General features: G+C 46.2%; 1 protein-coding gene across 1 annotated transcript in view; it reads right to left on the minus strand.

Annotated features, from left to right (window-relative positions):
* LOC137422956 (uncharacterized) overlaps nucleotides 1-19268 on the minus strand; it is a 243066-nt gene that overhangs the window by 21509 nt on the left and 202289 nt on the right. The window contains exons 13-14 of the mRNA XM_078773645.1: nucleotides 13842-14089; nucleotides 7038-7193 (exon numbers count right to left, since the gene is read on the minus strand). Coding sequence (XP_078629771.1) covers nucleotides 7038-7193; nucleotides 13842-14089 — 404 coding nt within the window. The remainder of the gene's footprint in view (nucleotides 1-7037; nucleotides 7194-13841; nucleotides 14090-19268) is intronic.

A 19268-nucleotide genomic window follows, 5' to 3' on the forward strand; every position in this document is an offset into this window, starting at 1 on the left:
CCGCATCCGCGTACATTTGAACGACGTGACGTGTTATTTTTGTATTCATAATCTCCCTCGTATCGTGTTTGCTGTCAGTCGTGTGGGGACGTCCCGATTTAGAGTTATTAGATTTACCGGCACGGCTTTTTCACTGTATTACTATTCGATAATAAATCCTTATATTATTTTCTGTATATATATCTGAACGCAGTTTTCCTGGGTGTTTGATTTTAATAGGTAAGGTTGCGGAGCCTTCGCTGTGTCCCGCCATTCCGCGCGTTTGTGTTGAACTTGAGTCCGCCATTGAGTGTTCGCCTCGGGAGTTAAAGTCTCGCAAATCGGCCATCCGTAACTGTGGTGTTAATCACAGTTGCGTAACAAGTGGTGTCAGGAGTGGGATTTGAACCCGTCGGACAAATTTTTTTTGTCCGCGGCGAGACATCGACACGGTCGGACAAATTTTTTTGTCCGCGGGGAGAAATCGACACGGTCGGGCGTACATTGCGCCCGACGTTCGAACGCAAAATTTTTATAGTTGAGGCGGAGAAATTTGATTAATCAATTGGGCAAACGGAGCGCGATATCGCGTCTTCGTCAAATTTAAATTGTTTCAGGAATTATTAAAATAAATACGCGCGCGGGGAACGACCTTCCGAAAAGCGGATGTCGGAGGTCGACGAGATGGAAGTACGCAGCGAGGCCTCCGTCAGCGTTGGGAGTGAGCCGGAAATAGGGGAATTAGATGTCGAGGTGAGCCTTGGAACCTCCCCCGTCCCGAGCACCAACTTATCCCCCTCCCCCACCGGGGAATCGGGAGCAGTAGGAACGGCCCCGACAACCGACCAGATGTTGGGTCAATTGCTTCGAAAAATTGAAGGGATGGAAAAGAACGGTGAGCGAGCCAGTTGGGAATTGAATGAACAAATGAAGTCGCAGGGGAAGGAATGGAGGGAAGGAATGAAGGGAATGAGTAAGGATATGGGAGAAATGAAAAGTGGGTTGGAAAATAAAATGGAGTCGCAGGGGAAGGAATGGAGGGAAGGAATGAAGGGAATGAGTGATCGATTGGAGGGACACATTGAAGGAATGGGAAATAAAATTGATGGGTTAAAAGGGGAACTGAATGCCCAGAGTGATAAAATTGAAGGATTAAAGGAGGGATTGAAAGAACAAATCGAAGGGATGGACAGCAAAATCGATGGATTGGAGGGAAAAATGGAGGTGATGAATGAACAAATGAATGAACAAGGGAATGAAATAAAGGAAAGGAATGAACAATTGGAAGGAAAAATTGGGGAAATGGCACAGCAGCTGGGGGAACGAATTGATGGCATAGAAGGGAGAGTGCAAAACCAAATTACGGACAGACTGGGGAAATTTGAGGGTAAAGTAGAAACTCAAATGGGGGAGATGGAAAAAGCCATAGGGGTGGAAATTGAATTGAAACGGGAAGAATTAATGTCAAAAATAGAGGAGGGCGTGACGCAGGCTGTCCAAATGGGGGAAAAGTTGGAGGGTCAGATTGGTGCCACAAATGCTCGAATTGATAAAGCAAATGGGGACCTGGTTGTTTATCGGGACCGTGTGGATGTCACAACACCCCAACCAGGGGATGAATTTGGAATTGTGCAGCACCAGGGCGGTGGTGCGGAGCAAGAGGGGGTAGAGTTTTTGGGGGTCCGTGCAATGGAGCCGGACCAGGTATTTATTGGGGATATTGATCAAAGCCTGGCGGGGCCAGGAATGATTTGTGATGAGGATGATTTGATCCAGCGGCTGGAGACCTGTGACAGTCCCATGGAGGTAGAGCTTGTTCAGGCCCAAAGGAGCCTGGGTGATGAGGTGAGTTGGTCCGAGGAGGTGGTTGGAATGACCGAGGGGACGCTCACTGTACACTGCTATTTGGAAACAGAGGCTCCAAAATTGGACAACCAGTTGGGGGAGTGTGTTGGCTCCGGGCTGGATTTGGATCTTGGAGGATCGGGAGATAGAGCTTCTGGAGATTTGGTCCCTGTAGGGAATTTGGATCAACTGCAGGGAGGGGCAGAACAACCGGTGGTAGAGGTTGTTCCCTGCAGCTGCGGTTTGGCAGTGGGAATGAAAATTTGTAAAAGAAAATTTAAAATAAAATTACAATGGGAAATTGATTTGGAGCAGCCATGGTGGGGATTGGTCCACGGGCTGCGGGATTTGGACATGGAGAGGTCATGGGTGATGGCCTCGGGCAAAAGTTGCCCCTTTCAAAATTTGGGTATGCCAGCCAGCTGGGGGGCTGTGATGGCGAGATTTGGACGTGGGGTCCAGCCTTGGGTGTCGAGGTACGACCTGGGTCCCACGGGGGGTCTGGTGGAGTGTGGCGTCCCTTGTCCGTCGGGGCGCCGTCCGAGCTGGTGGCTCGGGCCGGCAGGGTCACCGGACCCTGGTGGGGGTTAAGACCTCCAGAGGGGTCCGAGGTGGTTTCTCAAGCCTGGGTTGGCATTTATTGAGGACCACTAGGGGGAGGTGTTGTGGGTCGCGCTTTGGTGGTGGCACCGCAGATGGCCAGCTTGGGCCTGATGTAGTGATCACCCGGGCATGCGACCTGACACCCTCTCCCTGAGACTCTGGGACAACTGGCATGTGATGACCTGCCATGCCGTGTTGGTCGATGGACGCGGGTCAAACCGAATGGACAGGGATGGAGATAGCCTGCCGGACAACCATTGGGGCATCTGTGGAACGTGATGGTGTGAGTGACCTTCCACAGATGCTCCGTTATGATTTATGGACTCTCGGGTTGGGAAGAGAGCCATGGGGATGTGAATCGGGAGATGTGTAACGAGCCGAGCATATGGGCCATGCTCGGCTGGCATGTGTATGGCAAAGCATCCTTCTTTGGTGAGGTTAGTGAAATGTGATAAATGTTTAGCATGGGTAATCTGTGGGTTAGATGGAAATTTAAGGGTGGATTTTGAAATGCCATGGTGGACACTGTACAGTGACGCCATTATTTATCCAGGTGTGTAGACCAAAGTGTTGGAGGCTGTGATAAAATTAATAGGGTAGCAAGACACAGCTTTCAACTGGTTGCGGGGGCAACTGTGCTGATATTTGGGACGCGGGATGATGGGGATGTAGTTGTGTAGCCTGAGGGTCAACGTGGTGCTGTGCGTGTCCGAGGTGTGTGGAACATGTCTTCTGGGTGGGTCTCCTGGTGGAGCATGGCTGTTGACTGGACCTTGGTGTGGTCAAGTGTGGGTGAGCACTGGGGGGCTGCAGTTCTGTAGTCGGACTGGGGGATGATGGGGAGGTGCAGGGGACGTGGCTGTAGGGATGCCACGCACTGCGACCGTGCCCCCCAGGGCCGAGGTTGTGTGTGCGGTAGTGTGTGTTTTGGCAGCAAGTGCTCACCACATTGGCCAGCTGGGGCTGCTGCAGCTGTGTTCCTCGCAGGGGGGGCCGAAGGATGGATGGTGGGTCGCACCCTTATGGACACTCATGGGCCATGTTGGCGTTTTGACTGCTCACCTTGTCCCGGTGACCCTTGCACGGTAGAGGTGCAGAGCTGTCGTGGCCACAGGTAGTTGTGTAGTGATGATCACCGTTGGATGCGGATCCACATACCTGCCAGTGTAGTGGGGACAAAAGAGAAATTTGGAAGTATTTGGTAGGCCCAATGTGAAATTTTGGGAATTGTAGGGTGGATGACGCTCTTGGACCTGACCAACCTGCAACTACCTGCACTTGAGGTGAGTGTTTAGAGGAGTACTGTCCCAGGCTTCAGGACTTGCTTTGGAAATTGGGGACATGTAAATTGGAGTTGGGAGGCGGGTGAGAGTGATGACATGGCCGGTGAGGGGATGGAATGGGAGCCACAGTGTCTTGTGGGTGGCGTATGTTTTTGTGTAGTGGTTAGGTGTTTTGATGTGGTCGTGAGAGTGGAACCTGGAGAGTGAGTGATGATTATTGGAGATAATGAGGGGCGATAATTGTGCTTTTTGGAAATGTGCTAATGGAAATGTGTAAGGATTCAATGATTCGAACTGTGAATGGGATTTCACATTGGCAGGCCATGGCAAGCCTTGTAACACCTTTTACACCATCTATGAATTGTACTGAATTGTGCTGAGTTGTGTGGAGAATTGAATGGCAGCGGGGGAGGAAGTGTGTTTTGGGGTCTTGTGGGTGGGGAAGGTGTGTGTGTCCGCAGGTACAGAGCAAGCTCTGAGGAGCGATGCCTGCGGGCCCCCCTCTGCGGCAATTACCCCTGGCAGCCGGTGGTAACTGGAAATTGGAGCTCGTCGGTGGAGGGTCTGGTTGGGCGCCGCGGGGGGGAGGAAGTCCCCCGGTGACCCGTGTTGCTGCGCGAAAGCAGGAGGCAAAGGAGCCTGGTGTGTGTGGAGACCCTCACCGGCGAGGTAACGGCGGAAAGGGGCTGTTGGGCTGTCACGGGGCCAAGAGGTAAAGGGGGGGGGGGGGGCAATGAACTTGTAAGTCGGTTGACTTGTTTTTGGGACTGCGGGCACCACAGCCTGATGCGCCCCCACCATCTTTTTGTGCGGTACCTCCCCGCTGCCTAGTTGAGGAATGCACACCCACGTGAATGACATCAATGCCATGGTCCTGCAGGGGGTGTATTGAAATAAGTGCTTTGTTGATTTTTGAAATGCCTTGATGACCTATGGAATGAGAATGAGTGGTTAAGGGGTCTGTGTTGCATGAATGTGGGCGAAATCCACCGAGCCGTGTCACTCACCTGTAACATCTGGACAGGGCCGTGGAAAATTTAGGGGGATGCATTGGGGATGGCCCCGCAGGTAAGGTTGTGCCTTGTGGCATCCACCGGGGGACGCGGTCTGTAGACCGGGGTATGTACAAAGGTTAGAGTTTTGAGTTTGGAAAGATGGTTAAGTTTTGTGGTTAAGTTAGTGTTGTGTGTTGTTGTTTCCTCCCTCCACAGGAACAACGAAGAAAATGTACATACTTGCATGATGGTTAAGGGGTTCAGCATGTTAAGGAAGTGTAGGTAGGTAGTCCGACTCACTTCCCACAGCCCTTCCTGATTTATTTCATAGGTTAATTAAGTGTGTGACAGTAAGTGTTAAGGCTGGAATGGTAGCGCCTGCGGTGAACCTTGCAGGAGCTACGGTTCCGGGGGGGGGGCTGTGTTATGAATTTGGTAGAGCAATATCTAGAGCTAGGTAGATCTGAATAGGTAGGTATTCGGCTGTCGTGACAGGGACTCTACATGTAATAAGTTCTTGATGTTTAGGCGTTTGTCGGGGTAAGATGTATGATTGTGGATCTACCTGGAGGTCCGAGTGTTAAATAGTGAGGGATTAAAGGTAACGCCCCTGTGAGTCTCACCTGGTAGTCAAACCTTTGTCCATTATGGCACTGCAAACCACATAAACATTAGTTAGGTCCTCAGCGCAACATTAAATAATTCCCTTTCCCTGACATTGACTTCGTAATAAATAGACAGGAAACCAGGCCAAAAACACCGCCACGGTTGGCCGCCGCCGTTCGCACCTCAAAGGCCCACCAACCTCGCGTGTTACGTGTTACAAAACGACCGCGGGGGGGTCGCGGACGGGAGATGTCAGGAGTCGCATGCCGCAGAGGGCGTGACCTGGGCGAGTTGGGAGGCTGTGATTGGCTGAGGAGTGCGCCAATGTGACGTCATCGGCCACCAATATATGCGACGGTCGGACGCCATTTCAGGCAGTTGAGTTCGTGGCAGACGCAGGCAGACACCAGAGAGTTCGTAGGAGTTGGTTGGAGCACACAGTCGACGCAGAGACACAGTTGGTGGAAAAGCTCCCCGAAGGCAGTTGGTGGAAAAGCTCCCCGAAGGCAGTTGGTGGAGAGTTCGTTCACACACCGAGCACACCAAGCCCACAGAGCACGCGGCAGTTCGCAGCAAGTCGAGCCCTCCGTTGAACCATTGGTGCACGGGCCTTGTGGAGATCGTCCTCGTGTGAAGCTGCTGGCCACGCGTCGGACGCGTGGTGCTTGGAGCGGGGCCTCGTGGAGCTTGGAGCGAAGGACCTGGTGGTGTGCGATCGGGCCAAAAGGAGCGGTGTTGGACGGCCGCCACGCCAGACGACGAAAGACAGATAAGCCGCATCCGCGTACATTTGAACGACGTGACGTGTTATTTTTGTATTCATAATCTCCCTCGTATCGTGTTTGCTGTCAGTCGTGTGGGGACGTCCCGATTTAGAGTTATTAGATTTACCGGCGCGGCTTTTTCACTGTATTACTATTCGATAATAAATCCTTATATTATTTTCTGTATATATATCTGAACGCAGTTTTCCTGGGTGTTTGATTTTAATAGGTAAGGTTGCGGAGCCTTCGCTGTGTCCCGCCATTCCGCGCGTTTGTGTTGAACTTGAGTCCGCCATTGAGTGTTCGCCTCCGGAGTTAAAGTCTCGCAAATCGGCCATCCGTAACTGTGGTGTTAATCACAGTTGCGTAACAATACTTTTAGCTCGGCCTACCCTAGACAATCGTCCGGAGGCAGTGATGCAGGGATTGTTATGTGATGGCAATACTGTCAGCTACTCTCCAAACCAACATCATCCCTACTTTGTTTAGGACCTTTTTTAGACTATTTTGTCATCCCTACATTGCCTATTTAATTTAGCATAAAATTTTTTATTCACTTATTTCTGTAATTTTTTACAATGTGGAATAACACAATGTTATGGCACTCAGAGGATACCCATATACCCAATCTTGGAGCAAAAGTGCCAAGATATCTTGGTCAGCAATGTCAAACAGTGCATGTGTTCCTATATTGTGTTACGTAACCTTGACTATCTTGCAGCTCTGTCTTATTGCTCATTTGTCAAAGAGTAATGTCTTCATCCAGCCTCGGGCCACACAAGGACCTGCACTTAGAAATGGGCAAAATTATAAATACATAAATTCCGTGTTTCACTAACTATTTCCCTTCACTTCGCTTTCAAATTTTATCGAATAAAAAGCCCATGGTGACCTTGAACTACCCTGGACTGCAGAACTTTACAATACTACAAACACTGGAGCAAAATAGCAATGATCCTTACGTCAGTCAGAAGTGTTCGTACAAGGCCCACGATCGTTCTCGACTTCCCAGTACCCGGCGGACCTTGTAACAGAAAGACTTTGGGTACACGAGGCTGTGGAATGATCATGGTAACGGCAGACACGATGGCTCGGCTCTGGCTCTCGTTGTACTGCTCCTGAGGATGGCACAAGAACACAACGTCTCAAGAGGAGGGTTTCAGAGCCAGTCCAACCCTCATTTCATTTGACACTGGGTTGAGAAATGCTTATGGGAGATCCACAGGACACGATCCACCAAAAATATTTATTGCTACTTCAAACTTGTACCAACGTCACACAACCTCTGATCATGTTGTTTAAACTTTTGTTTCACTCAATTATAAATAAACACCGTTATCATGTATTGTTTTTCTTTGTTGCATAAACTAAAATAATTGCTCTTTTAAAGTTTAGAATTGTACCATAGTGCCTTGTTACCTTTACGTGTATCAATCAAGAATGAGATATGCAACATCAACGACCAATATTCTGGATTTCACAATGGATTTGCCACAGAGTGGACTTGTTGAGCTCAGTAGCACCTTTTTCAGTTGTGTACGTTGTCAATGAGCAATGCGATCATTTAAATTTTATTACCGATAATAATACAACAATCTATTGCACCACCCTTACTACAACATTATACTTCACCTTTTTGCCACAACTTTAACGAACCTGCTGTCTTCAGCATTTCAGTGGTTTCACAAGCCACGTAACCGAGCAAAATTTCACAGCCAATCTTGGACGCACAAAGGAAAGACCTGACTGGGATGTTTGCAGAACTTTAACTTGGTGTTTAAAGGTGTATTATTGTTCATACAATAATCGTACAATAGGGCTGTAGTTGCAATTCCGAACCGAGTCCGAGTCAAGCTGGGTTTGTCTGCCAACTCAGAAAATAACTTAGATATTTTCCTGTCACAAAATAAATTGTAGTATTTTGCAAGTGTGTGCAGTAGCAATTGTTACGGATTCGTCACTTCCGCTGTTGTGGTTTTCATCCACTTGAAACACTTCTGGTTCTATGTATTATTATTCTCATTGTTTAAGTGAAATGGCCATTAGTATTATCAAAATGTAAAAGGGTTAACTTTAAATGAAACAGGAAACCAGATCGGGAACCGGAAGACGAAGAGGAAGAAGGTGGCGAAGGCGTGGCAAGTGAAGTCGGACAAGAAGCGAGTAGCTTCCAGCTCTGTAGCGAGCGTTGTCGAACGAAAGTCGCAAGTGACCTTTGAGTTTTCTTGAAATGAGTTCCTGCGATAGGCGTTATCGCTGGGGGATTTAAAAACCTGCGTGGTCAGGTTTGGGCGTTGCGATTCCGAAGAATCATCGCCGGGTCGTGTCAACTCAAGTAAGAGCCGTCGGCCATTTTGACACTCGCGCTTTGTTCAGTAAAAGGTCTTGGTTACGCGTCAGCTTTTTTCACCATCCTGTCGTCTGTCGGGGATGTGTGTGCGCAACGCTGAGTTTGAAGTTTAAGTGGCGGTTCGCCGACTGAACCGGGAACGTTCATATCTGGAGGGCACCTTTGGGATTTCCCATTCCGCCGAGACTTTGCCTTTGGTTTTGGACCACGTGACTTTTTGCGTCGCTTCGACCGCCTTCGCCTGAGAGCTGCTTCGGCGGTGCGACTGCCCTTGCCATCCGCACGGGATTCTGGTCTCGAATGGACATTGTTCTAGTGATCGCTGGAGCGAGTCAACTTCGTTTTGAGGACGGGAATATAGAGACATTGCGGAAGGTTTTTCCACTCACTGGGAACACCGTGAGTTATCCTATGCTAGTTGATGGTACCATCATAAGATGTATGGAGTGTACTTTTGATTGCTATTTGTTGTACCGTTATTCTTGTGTGATTTTTAATACAATATTTGTTTGTTGATAATCATTGGTGTGGTTTCACTATTGTTTCTGACACAGAATTACATATTTTTCTGCTGTGGCTCCTCTCGAGGCTCGAAGGTACATCGTGACCAGGCAGTTGGGGAGGAACACGTAACAGAAATTGGGGGCTCGTCCAATTGATTCATGGGCTCGAAATTGGGTCTTCGTCCGGGATAAAGTTCCCTAATAACATCCGTTCGGGATTGACCCAGATTGAAATTGGGGGCTCGTACTGTGGAGAAATTGGGGGCTCGGCTTTGTTGATTAAATCCCATAAATCTCGTACTGTGGATTAAATTTCCTAGCACAGTTCCAAGCATTAAAAAAAAAAATCGGAACTCTTGATACTGGCCAGACATTTTAACTTGGAGGTCCAAGTTAATATGAAGAAGGCGGAGATGCAGACATTGGTGATAGAATCTTTGGTGGGACAAGGAACATGGAAAGAGGTAGCCTTGGATTGGTTACCCGAGGAACAAGAAAATGTGGAGCTCCGGAAAAATGGAGATGCAATTGCAGAGCCAGGAAAGGGTAAAAGCACAGGAAAGAGAACTCGAGGAAAGAAGTGCAGCACAGGAAAGAGAACTCGAAGAGAGAAGAGAAAAGGAAAGAGCAGAGGAAAGGAGAGCTGCAAGGGAACTAGAAGAGAGAAGAGAAAAGGGAAAAGCAGAGGAGAGAAGAGAAAAGGGAAAAGCAGAGGAGAGAAAAGCCGAAAGGGAGTTAAGGGAACGTGACATGGAGCTTCAGTAGGAAATTAAATGCAAAGAGCTGGAGTTAATGAGAGAACGGGGAGAGGTACCATCCATGCCGGCTAGTTCGACAACTAGTCAGAACACCTGGGATGTTGGTAGGCATGTGAGGGCTGGTCTAAACCTAACGGCTGGTCTAAACCATGTGAGGGCTGGTCTAAACCTAAACCTAACGTCTTGCCTAGAGTTCGCCAGGGGAGTTATGGTACAATGAAAAGGAGGTACCCTTCAATGAAAAGGAGGTAGCCAATTTTTTTTTACACTTTGAAAAAGTGGCTCGAATGCTAAAATGGCCTGAGGAGTCCTTGACCATATTCGTGCAAAGTGTTCTGGTGGGTAAAGCTCGATATTTATTCGGCTTTACCGATTGACCAATGTGCAGATTATGAGATAGTGAAGAAAACCATTCTCAAAGCCTATGAATTGGTCCCTGAAGCTTACCGGCAAAAATTCCGGATGCCAGGAAGAGGGAGAGTGAGACCCATGTGGAGTTTGCCAGAATGAAAGAAACCATGTTTGATCGGTGGTGTGATTCAAAAGGGGTTGGGAAAGACTTCGAACTATTGCGACAATTGATCCTGGTGGAGGAATTCCAACAGTGTGTCCACGAGGACATTAAAGTACATCTGGAGGAAAGGAAAGTACCAAAGTTGTAGAGGCAGCAACCATGGCAGATGACTATGCCTTAACACACAGGATGGGGTTCCACAAACCTAACGTCTCGCCTAGAGTTCGCCAGGGGAGTTATGGTACATCCGGTGCGGAGAACGAAAATTCATGGGGGCGGCCTCGAGATGACTATGAGGACAACTCCGATACCACGACTTTTAGAAATCAGAAGACTACAGTTCCAAGACAGACCTATCTTCCAGGGGGCTCGAGGCAGACCACGAGGTTCTCCTCCGGGCTTACTTGCGCTTTTTGCAAGAAACCTGGACACGTGATGTCCCAATGTTATGCTATGGAAAGGGAAAATCAGGAGCGGAGGCAGACTAGTACAACTCCGAATGCAATGGCAAATGTGAGAAATCGCCCTCAAAAGGGTTACCAACCATTTATTTCAGAGGGGTTTGTGTCACTGGATGGAGACTCGACTAACCAGAAACCAGTTAGGGTATTGAGGGACACAGGAGCACATCAATCTTTGATGCTTGAAGGCATTTTGCCATTGTCAGAGGCGATGGCAACTGGTGTTAGTGTTCGTGTACAGGGGGTCGGTGGCTGTGTTAAAGCTCCACTTCATGTCATCCATTTAGAGTCTGATTTGGTGTCAGGACCAGTCACCGTAGGTTTACAAGCCACTCTTCCTGTAGAGGGAGTATCTTTTGTTATCGGGAATGATTTGCCGGTGGTCAGGTTTCTGGTAACCCGATGTTTGTTGAAAAGCATAGTATGGAAAGTAACACGACACAATTCAGGGATGGAGGCAATGTTGGCAAGCTCTTTGTAGGTGGACTGAACTTCAAAACAAGGAAAGATGTTCTGGCCTCTGTCTTCGGCAAATATGGCCCGCTTTAGCAAGTGCTGCTGATAAAAGACAGGGAGACACAAAAGTCAAGAGGGTTTGGCTTTGTCACGTTTGAAAACACAAGACGCCAGAGATGCAGAAAAGGATCTGAATAGCAAGGAGTTGGAGGGTCGGACCATAACAGTAGAGAATGCATTTCATAGGTGTCGAGGGGGCTACATACAGAGGAGGACAACGTGGAGGTAGTTTTGGTGGTGGCCGCAATCGATATTACTATGGAGGCTCCCAGAGTTACGGCAGCTCCCGAAAGAATGATTATCAGGGTCGTGGCCGAAAAGTAGACTGCTATTCATGAGACTACAGCGACAAGCGGTCCAACCGGGATTATTATGAAAGTTCGGAAGAGTTGAAGCACTGAATGCTGCGGAACGGCCGAGCCAAGATTCCTACACGGACTAACCGTGAACACCACGTTCCTAAAGGAGTCCGTGTCGTGAACTTTCCTACACGGATTAACGGTGAATGCCACGTTCCTAAAGGCGTCCATGCAGTGAACTTTCCTACACGGATTAACAGTGAACTCCATGTTCTTAAAGGCGTCCATGTAGTGAATACTTCCAGGCCTCACCACCCAACCACCATGAAACCTGGTTCTCAGCTCGGCCTCCCGGAAAAAGTGCTATCGATTTGCTTGATTTTGGATTTTTGATCAACCCCTTAACCTTCATTCAACCGAATCTAAAAATAAAAATCAGAGGTTGATGAGATTGAGTTTGGCTTTGCAAGAGTTCAACGGGGAAATTGAACATGTAAGGGCAGGGACAATGTCGTTGCTGACGCTTTGTCCAGAGTGAATTAACCTGGAAATCTTTGTGGGTTGTTCGAAGTTTTGTTGCTTTATTTTTGGGGAATATTGAGTATTGTTTCTCACGGGAATGGATGATTTGGGTTGTGAGTGTACTTTTGTTTGTTTAGAGAGTTTGCCTGCAAAGAAAATTCTCGCTGTGTTCAAACTTTCTTTCTTGAGGGGGGGGGGGGGGGGGGGGGGAAGTGTTATGGATTCGTCACTTCTGCTGTTGTGGTTTTCATCCACTTGAAACACTTCTGGTTCTATGTATTATTATTCTCATTGTTTAAGTGAAATGGCCATTAGTATTATCAAAATGTAAAAGAGTTAACTTTAAATGAAACAGGAAACCGGATCGGGAACCGGAAGACGAAGAGGAAGAAGGCGAAGGCGCAGCGAGTGAAGTCGGACAAGAAGCAAGAAGCTTCCAGCTCCGTAGCATGCGTTGTCGAACGAAAGTCACGAGTGACCTTTGAGTTTTCTTGAAAGGAGTTCCTGCGATAGGTGTTATCGCTGGGGGGATTGAAAAACCTGCGTGGTCTGGTTTGGGCGTTGCGATTCCGAAGAATCATCGCCGGGTCGTGTCGACTCAACTAAGAGTCGTCGGCCATTTTGACACTCGCGCTTTGTTCAGTAAAAGGTCTTGGCTACGCGTCAGCTTTTTTCACCATCCTGTCGTCTGTCGGGGATGTGTGTGCGCAACGCTGAGTTTGAAGTTTAAGTGGCGGTTCGCCGACTGAACCGGGAGCGTTCGTATCTGGAGGGCGCCTATGGGATTTCCCATTCCGCCGTGAGTTTGCCTTTGGTTTTGGACCACGTGACTTTTTGCGTCGCTTCGACCGCCTACGCCTGAGAGCTGCTTCGGCGGTGCGACTGCCCTTGCCATCCGCACGGGATTCTGGTCTCGATTGGACATTGTTCTAGTGATCGCTGGAGCGAGTCAACTTCGTCTTGAGGACGGGAATATAGAGACATTGGGGAAGGTTTTTCCACTCACTGGGAACACCGTGAGTTATCCTATGCTAGTTGATGGTACCATCATAAGATGTATGGAGTGTACTTTTGATTGCTATTTGTTGTACCGTTATTCTTGTGTGATTTTTAATACAATATTTGTTTGTTGATTATAATCATTGGTGTGGTTTCACTATTAATTTCTGACACAGAATAACATGTTTTTCTGCCGTGGCTCCTCTCGGCACTCGGAGGTACATCGTGACCAGGGGGTCGGGGAGGAACACGTAACACAATGCAGGGACTCGTTCGTCCGTTTTCGAAAATTTGTTTCGTTTTCGAAATTAGTTTCCCAAAGTAAAATTAAAATTAAGGTTTCAAAATCTTATCGTTTCCCTCAAAGCTAGTCTCATTAACCTATCTAGGTTACAGGACACGGCATAGATAACACCCCCACTCACTAAACTTAAAGATACATAAGCACAGCGTATACATGCACACGCACACGCGCATACGCACACCTAATTGGCCTGTCAGCGAAGCGATTGGTGTGGGGGCGGGGGATGGGGGTGGGGGGTGGGGGTAGGTAAGCTCCATTAGTAACTAATAGATCAAGTGTCAGAGATACAAATAATTATTTCAGATCATTAAGTAAAAGCCAAGACATTAATGACGATTGTATTACAAGGGCAAGGTTAAAAAAAAAAAAAAAAAAAAAAAAAAAATATATATATATATATATATCAGCTGAAGATCCTCAAAGTTGCAATTTTTTTGTGCTTGAATGGTTATCTTCCTTCTGTATAACAAATCGTTCCTTTAGTTATATTAAACTACATTCACAACAAATCTTCTGAAGAGGAACAACTTGTCATCTTACGAGGAGTGAGATGGGTGGTGAAAGCTCCTTTCCGCTGGATGGTGGCTGGAACTCCTCAACTTTAGGACTCAACAAAATGCGAAAGAGTGATGATTGAGAGCACATTAAGAGTGCCTTCGCAAGCCGAATCTCTGACACCAAAGAGCAAACAAGCTCGCAGGAAAGGGTCTTCATTACAACAGAAGAAATATTGACACAAGTTTGCACACTGAATGATGCCAAAGAAAAGCGAGTGTTGTCATTATTTCCTGGAATGAGACAGAGAAAATAAGAGTTATTGGTTTGGGAGCAAAGCTGAGGTCACTTGCAATAAAAACATGGAAATTTGTTTAATCTGCCAAATGGCGGAAACCTGACGAGTCTGTACAAAGAAAGCATCCTTATGACACTATCCATGCAATCTTAACCTTATAAAAACCTTATCCACTTTCCTCCTCACCAAGGATAGCATTTCAGATCTTGACTTGAACCCTTATTATTACTTGCAGGGTTGTGGATGCTGTGCTTAAGCTAATCAGCTGGTGCAACTCCAGGAAGGTTATCGCATCCACTGCTGCACAACACCTGTAGAAGTCCGCATGGACTTCTGAGTTTAATGAAATGTCCCTCTCTCTCTTTGTAAGTGAGTTATTACTTGCATTCTGTTCTAACTTGTTCGTACTCTTCTCATTGAAGGAAAGCACAGAAACATGGGTGTTGTTTTGTAATACTAATTGTGATGCACAGCAGTATTATATAATCTTTAAAATATGGAATGCTAATAAAGTGAATAAACATATACTTCGTGATAACTCCTCGAGTAATCTGCATCATGAACTATAGAAATTAGGTGATCTGCTTAGATATAATTAAAAGCTACATTGATTAATCTGTGCAACATGTTAAACCCTGAAAATGTACCTTCCAGACAAATGGAATGCCTAAATACTTTGTCTGAAATGCTTCTCGTTTTGGCTGATGGTGGAATAGAAACCAGATGGCTTTTTACACTTGCCTATCTGGTTTCTGACCTCTTGATCGAACCCTCATCGCTCAAGCCGACACCCCAAAGCCCAGAAGAATTTGTCTCAACAAAACACTATAAAAGACAAGATGCAGACCGAATCGAGAGAAGACCTGCTCGATATGTCGTTTGGAGTCCTGTTTGAGTATACCGGCATAGTTGTTTAACTGTGTTGTAACCTAACCTTTATTATATTCGAGTGAGGTTTGTCCTTTGAATTAAATATCGACATTGTTCTTGAGGTGTGGACATTCTATTTAGTGTACACTCTTCGACGACACACCCACACAGACAACATACATTAAATTAAAGTGCGGTACACAGAGCATTGTCACAATGATGCCATTTTGCACTATATATATATACGGTATATTTTTTTAAGGAACAAAATAAGGAGGACACAAGTAAAACAAACCTCATTCCGAGAAGTGCAGACCATTATGGAGGGTGGTTGACAAAACATTTAAATGGTGTGGAAAATGGACAATGAGGGTCGTGTCGATGTGTCAATGAGCAAGTGATTATGAGTGGCTTGATATTACTCCAAAATCTCATTTTTATGCCTCCACCGATTAAGTCGCCGGAGGCATTATGTTTTCAGGTTGTCCATCCGTCCATCCATGATAGGTTTTCGTTACCATGATAACTTGAGATGGCTGAAGGGATCTTAGTCAAACATGGTGCAGGTATGTATAATGAGGTAAATATGAACCAATTCGATTTTGGGATCACAAAGTCAAAGGCCAGAGGTCATGTTAGGTAAAAATCCTGTTACCACAATAAGTTGTGAACCAGTGATGGGATTCTGACCAAAGTTGTTACATGTACAGTCACGTGAAAAAGTAAGTACACCCCATGTAAAGTTTTGACTTTTTCAACATATTTCAACATACAGCTATTTGATCTTCATTTCAACAATATTGATAGATAAACGTGATATAATATAACAAATATCATGAAACATTTATATTTTGTAGTCCATTGTATAATTTAAATAAACATAAATGCAAATTTCGCATATGGAAAAAGTAAGTACACCCCTACATTTATCACTACTTCAAATACCTAAAATTAGAATCAGGTGCACCAGCTCAAGTGCAAATGATTAGAACATCGTTAGAGAGGATCTTGGAGGAACCTGTCTTATTTAAACCTCAGACATTTCGTTTGGTTTGCTCTTTGTTGTTGAAGTGTGCGGTGTCACCATGCCTAGATCAAAAGAGCTTGCTGAGGCCTTCAGAAAGAAGGTTATAGATGCTTACGAGTCGAGGAAGGGATTTAAAAGATCTCAAAACAATTTGAAATCAATCATTCGACTGTCCGGAAGATCATCTACAAGTGGAGAAGATTCCAAACAACTGCCAACTTGTTCAGGCCAGGCCACCCCAGCAAGTTCAGCCCGAGAGAAGACCACAAGATGCTAAAAGAGTCTCTAAGAACCCCAGAATGTCATCACGGGACCTACAGGTAGCTCTTGCCACTGTTGATGTCGAAGTGCACGAGTCTACCATTAGAAAGAGGCTGCACAAATTTGATCTACATGGGAGGTGTGCCAGGAGGAAACATTTGCTGTCCAGAAGGAACATCAGGGCAAGACTAAAGTTTGCCAATGAACACCTGGGCAAAGACCAGCACTTCTGGAACAATGTGCTCTGGACAGATGAGTTAAAAGTAGAGCTATTTGGCCACAGTACCAGAAGACATGTTTGGCAAAAACCAAAGACAGCATTTGACCACAAGAACCTGATACCAACTGTAAAGCATGGTGGTGGAAATATTATGGTTTGGGGCAGCTTTGCTGCATCAGGGCCTGGGCAGCTCACCATCATAGAATCCACTTTGAATTCTTCATTGTACCAGAGAGTGCTTGAGGATAATGTGAAGCCATCTGTCGGAAAGTTGAAGCTCAACCGAAGGTGGACCTTGCAACATGACAATGACCCTAAACATACCAGTAAATCCACCAAGGAATGGCTGAAAAGAAATAAATTGAGGGTTCTGGAATGGCCAAGTCAAAGCCGGATCTAAGTCCCATCGAGATGTTGTGGGGGGGATTTGAAACGAGCTGTGCATGCAAGAAACCCCTCAAACATCGCACAGCTGAAAGAATTCTGCATGGAGGAGGGGACAAAAATTTCTCCCAGTTGATGTAAGAGACTGGTAGACAGTTATAAGAAACACCTACTTGAGGTTGTTTCTGCAAAAGGGGGCAATACCACCTATTAGAGCCAAGGGTGTACTTACTTTTTCCACATACGAAATTTGCATTTATGTTTATTTAAATTATACAATGGACTACAAAATGTAAAAACAAACAAAACAAAAAAACCACCTTTAGAGGCCATTTTTCCCCGCAAAGCGGGGGTTGGCCTTTTTCGGGGACCGTGGTTGCTGTTGTTTTTTTGGTCCCCTTTTTGAAGCAATGTTTTACGGCCGGATTACCTTCCTGCCACCAACCCTTTTTGTTGCCTTTTTACGACAAACAGGGATTTACCAGTGAACTGGTACTCAATTAGCCGACCTCGGAAGGATGACAGGTTGAGTCAACCCCCCCCCCTGGCGTTAATTCAGCGATCGACCGGGATTCAAACCCAGGATCCTAGGATCCTAAGCTGGCACCCTAGCTGCTAGCCCAACACCAGGGACTACAAAATGTAAATATTTCATGATATTTGTTATATTATATCACCTTTATCTATCAATATTGTTGAAATGAAGATCAAATAGCTGTATGTTGAAATATGTTGAAAAAGTCAAAACTTTACATGGGGTGTACTTACTTTTTCACGTGACTATGTATTATGATGCAAAGATGAACCGATTTGATTTTGAGGTCAAGAGGTCTAAGGTCAAAGTCTGTAATAGGTTTTAACTTGAGAATGGCTGAAGGGATCTAATTCAAACTTGGTACAGGTATGTATAATGATGTAAAGATCAACCAATTATATTTTGGGGCCAAGAGGTCAAAGATCATGTTAAGTTACAATTATTTCGTTACCGCAATAATTTAACGGCTGAAGATATCCAAGTCAAACTTTGAACTGGTATGTTTAATGATGAAAAGATGAAATGATCAGATTTTGGGGTCAAAAGGTCAGAGGTCATGTTCAGTAAACATTATGTTGCCGCGCCAACTCGTGAACCAGTGATGGGATTTTGAACAAATTTGGTAAAAGTATATATTATGATGCAAAGATGAACTGATTATATTTTGGCAAAGGTGAGGAGTGAAGTTTTCTCTGTCGGACAACATGGACTAACTTCTATCAACTCATCCAAACTCTCTTCCTCATATGACGACTTCAACTGTCATCATGCCAGCTGGCTGGGTGTGGGTTCATCTCTCACCAGCCATGGCACCTCAGCAAAAGACTTCTGCGACTCATTGGGACTGACACAATCTGTCAATTTCCCGACCCGGATCTCAGTCAATGGAGTATCTTCTCTTCTGGACTTGGTTATGACTAACTTCCCTGCAAATGTCTGCTGCTCTTCTTCTGCTCCAATCGGTTCTTCTGATCATGTGCTTGTTAAAGTGGACATCTCACTGGCCATTCTCAGAGAGCCTCGTCAGCGCCGACGAGTCTGGCATTTCACTCAGGCCGACTGGCATGGTCTGCAAGCAGCCATCAATCAACTGGACTGGTCTCCCATCTCTAATGCCTCTGACATCAATTCTTCCTGGGAATTCTTCCAAAGCAAACTGCTCTCTCTCATGCACAGATTTATCCCATCTCGTCTTCAGTTGTCTTACCCTTCCTCCCATCCATGGTACACTGAATCTTGTGGTGAGGCAGTTGCCCTGAAACAACTTGCCTTTGCATCTTGGAAGGCAAATCCAACTGAAGGCAATCTCAGTTCCTTCCACCAAGCTCGAAACAAGTGTGTTTCTACCCTCAGGAGTGCCAGGAAGCACTATCTCTCCACACTCAAGATTGAACTCTCAAACCTGTCTCCTTCCTCCAAATCCTGGTGGCGTCTGGTCAAATCCGTTTCTGGTGTTTGTTCCCCCTCCATCCCCTCCCTTACCTCAAATGGCTACACAGTTGACACCGCACGTGACAAAGCCGAATGCCTCAACTCTGTGTTTGCCTCAAAATCTTGTGTCCCAAACCCATCTCTCTCTGTTCCCACCTTTCCCAGTCGAACCCAACTGCTCCTGGACTCTGTGTCCTTCTCTCCTGACAAGGTGGAGAAGTTTTTATCAAATCTTGACTCTGATTCTGCAAATGGACCAGATGGCATCAGCCCTCGGGTCCTAAAATCCTGCTCTGCCGCTCTATCTCACCCTCTCTCTGTCCTTTTCACCCTCTCTTTTGCTCAAGGTCATCTGCCAGCATCTTGGAAATCAGCAAACATTACCGCTTTACACAAAAAAGGTGCAAAAACAGGTCCTTGCAACTACAGACCAATCAGCCTGCTCC

The sequence above is a fragment of the Myxine glutinosa genome, chromosome 3 (genome assembly GCF_964187855.1).
Source record: "Myxine glutinosa chromosome 3, kmMyxGlut1.1, whole genome shotgun sequence".
NCBI classification, from domain to species: domain Eukaryota; kingdom Metazoa; phylum Chordata; class Myxini; order Myxiniformes; family Myxinidae; genus Myxine; species Myxine glutinosa.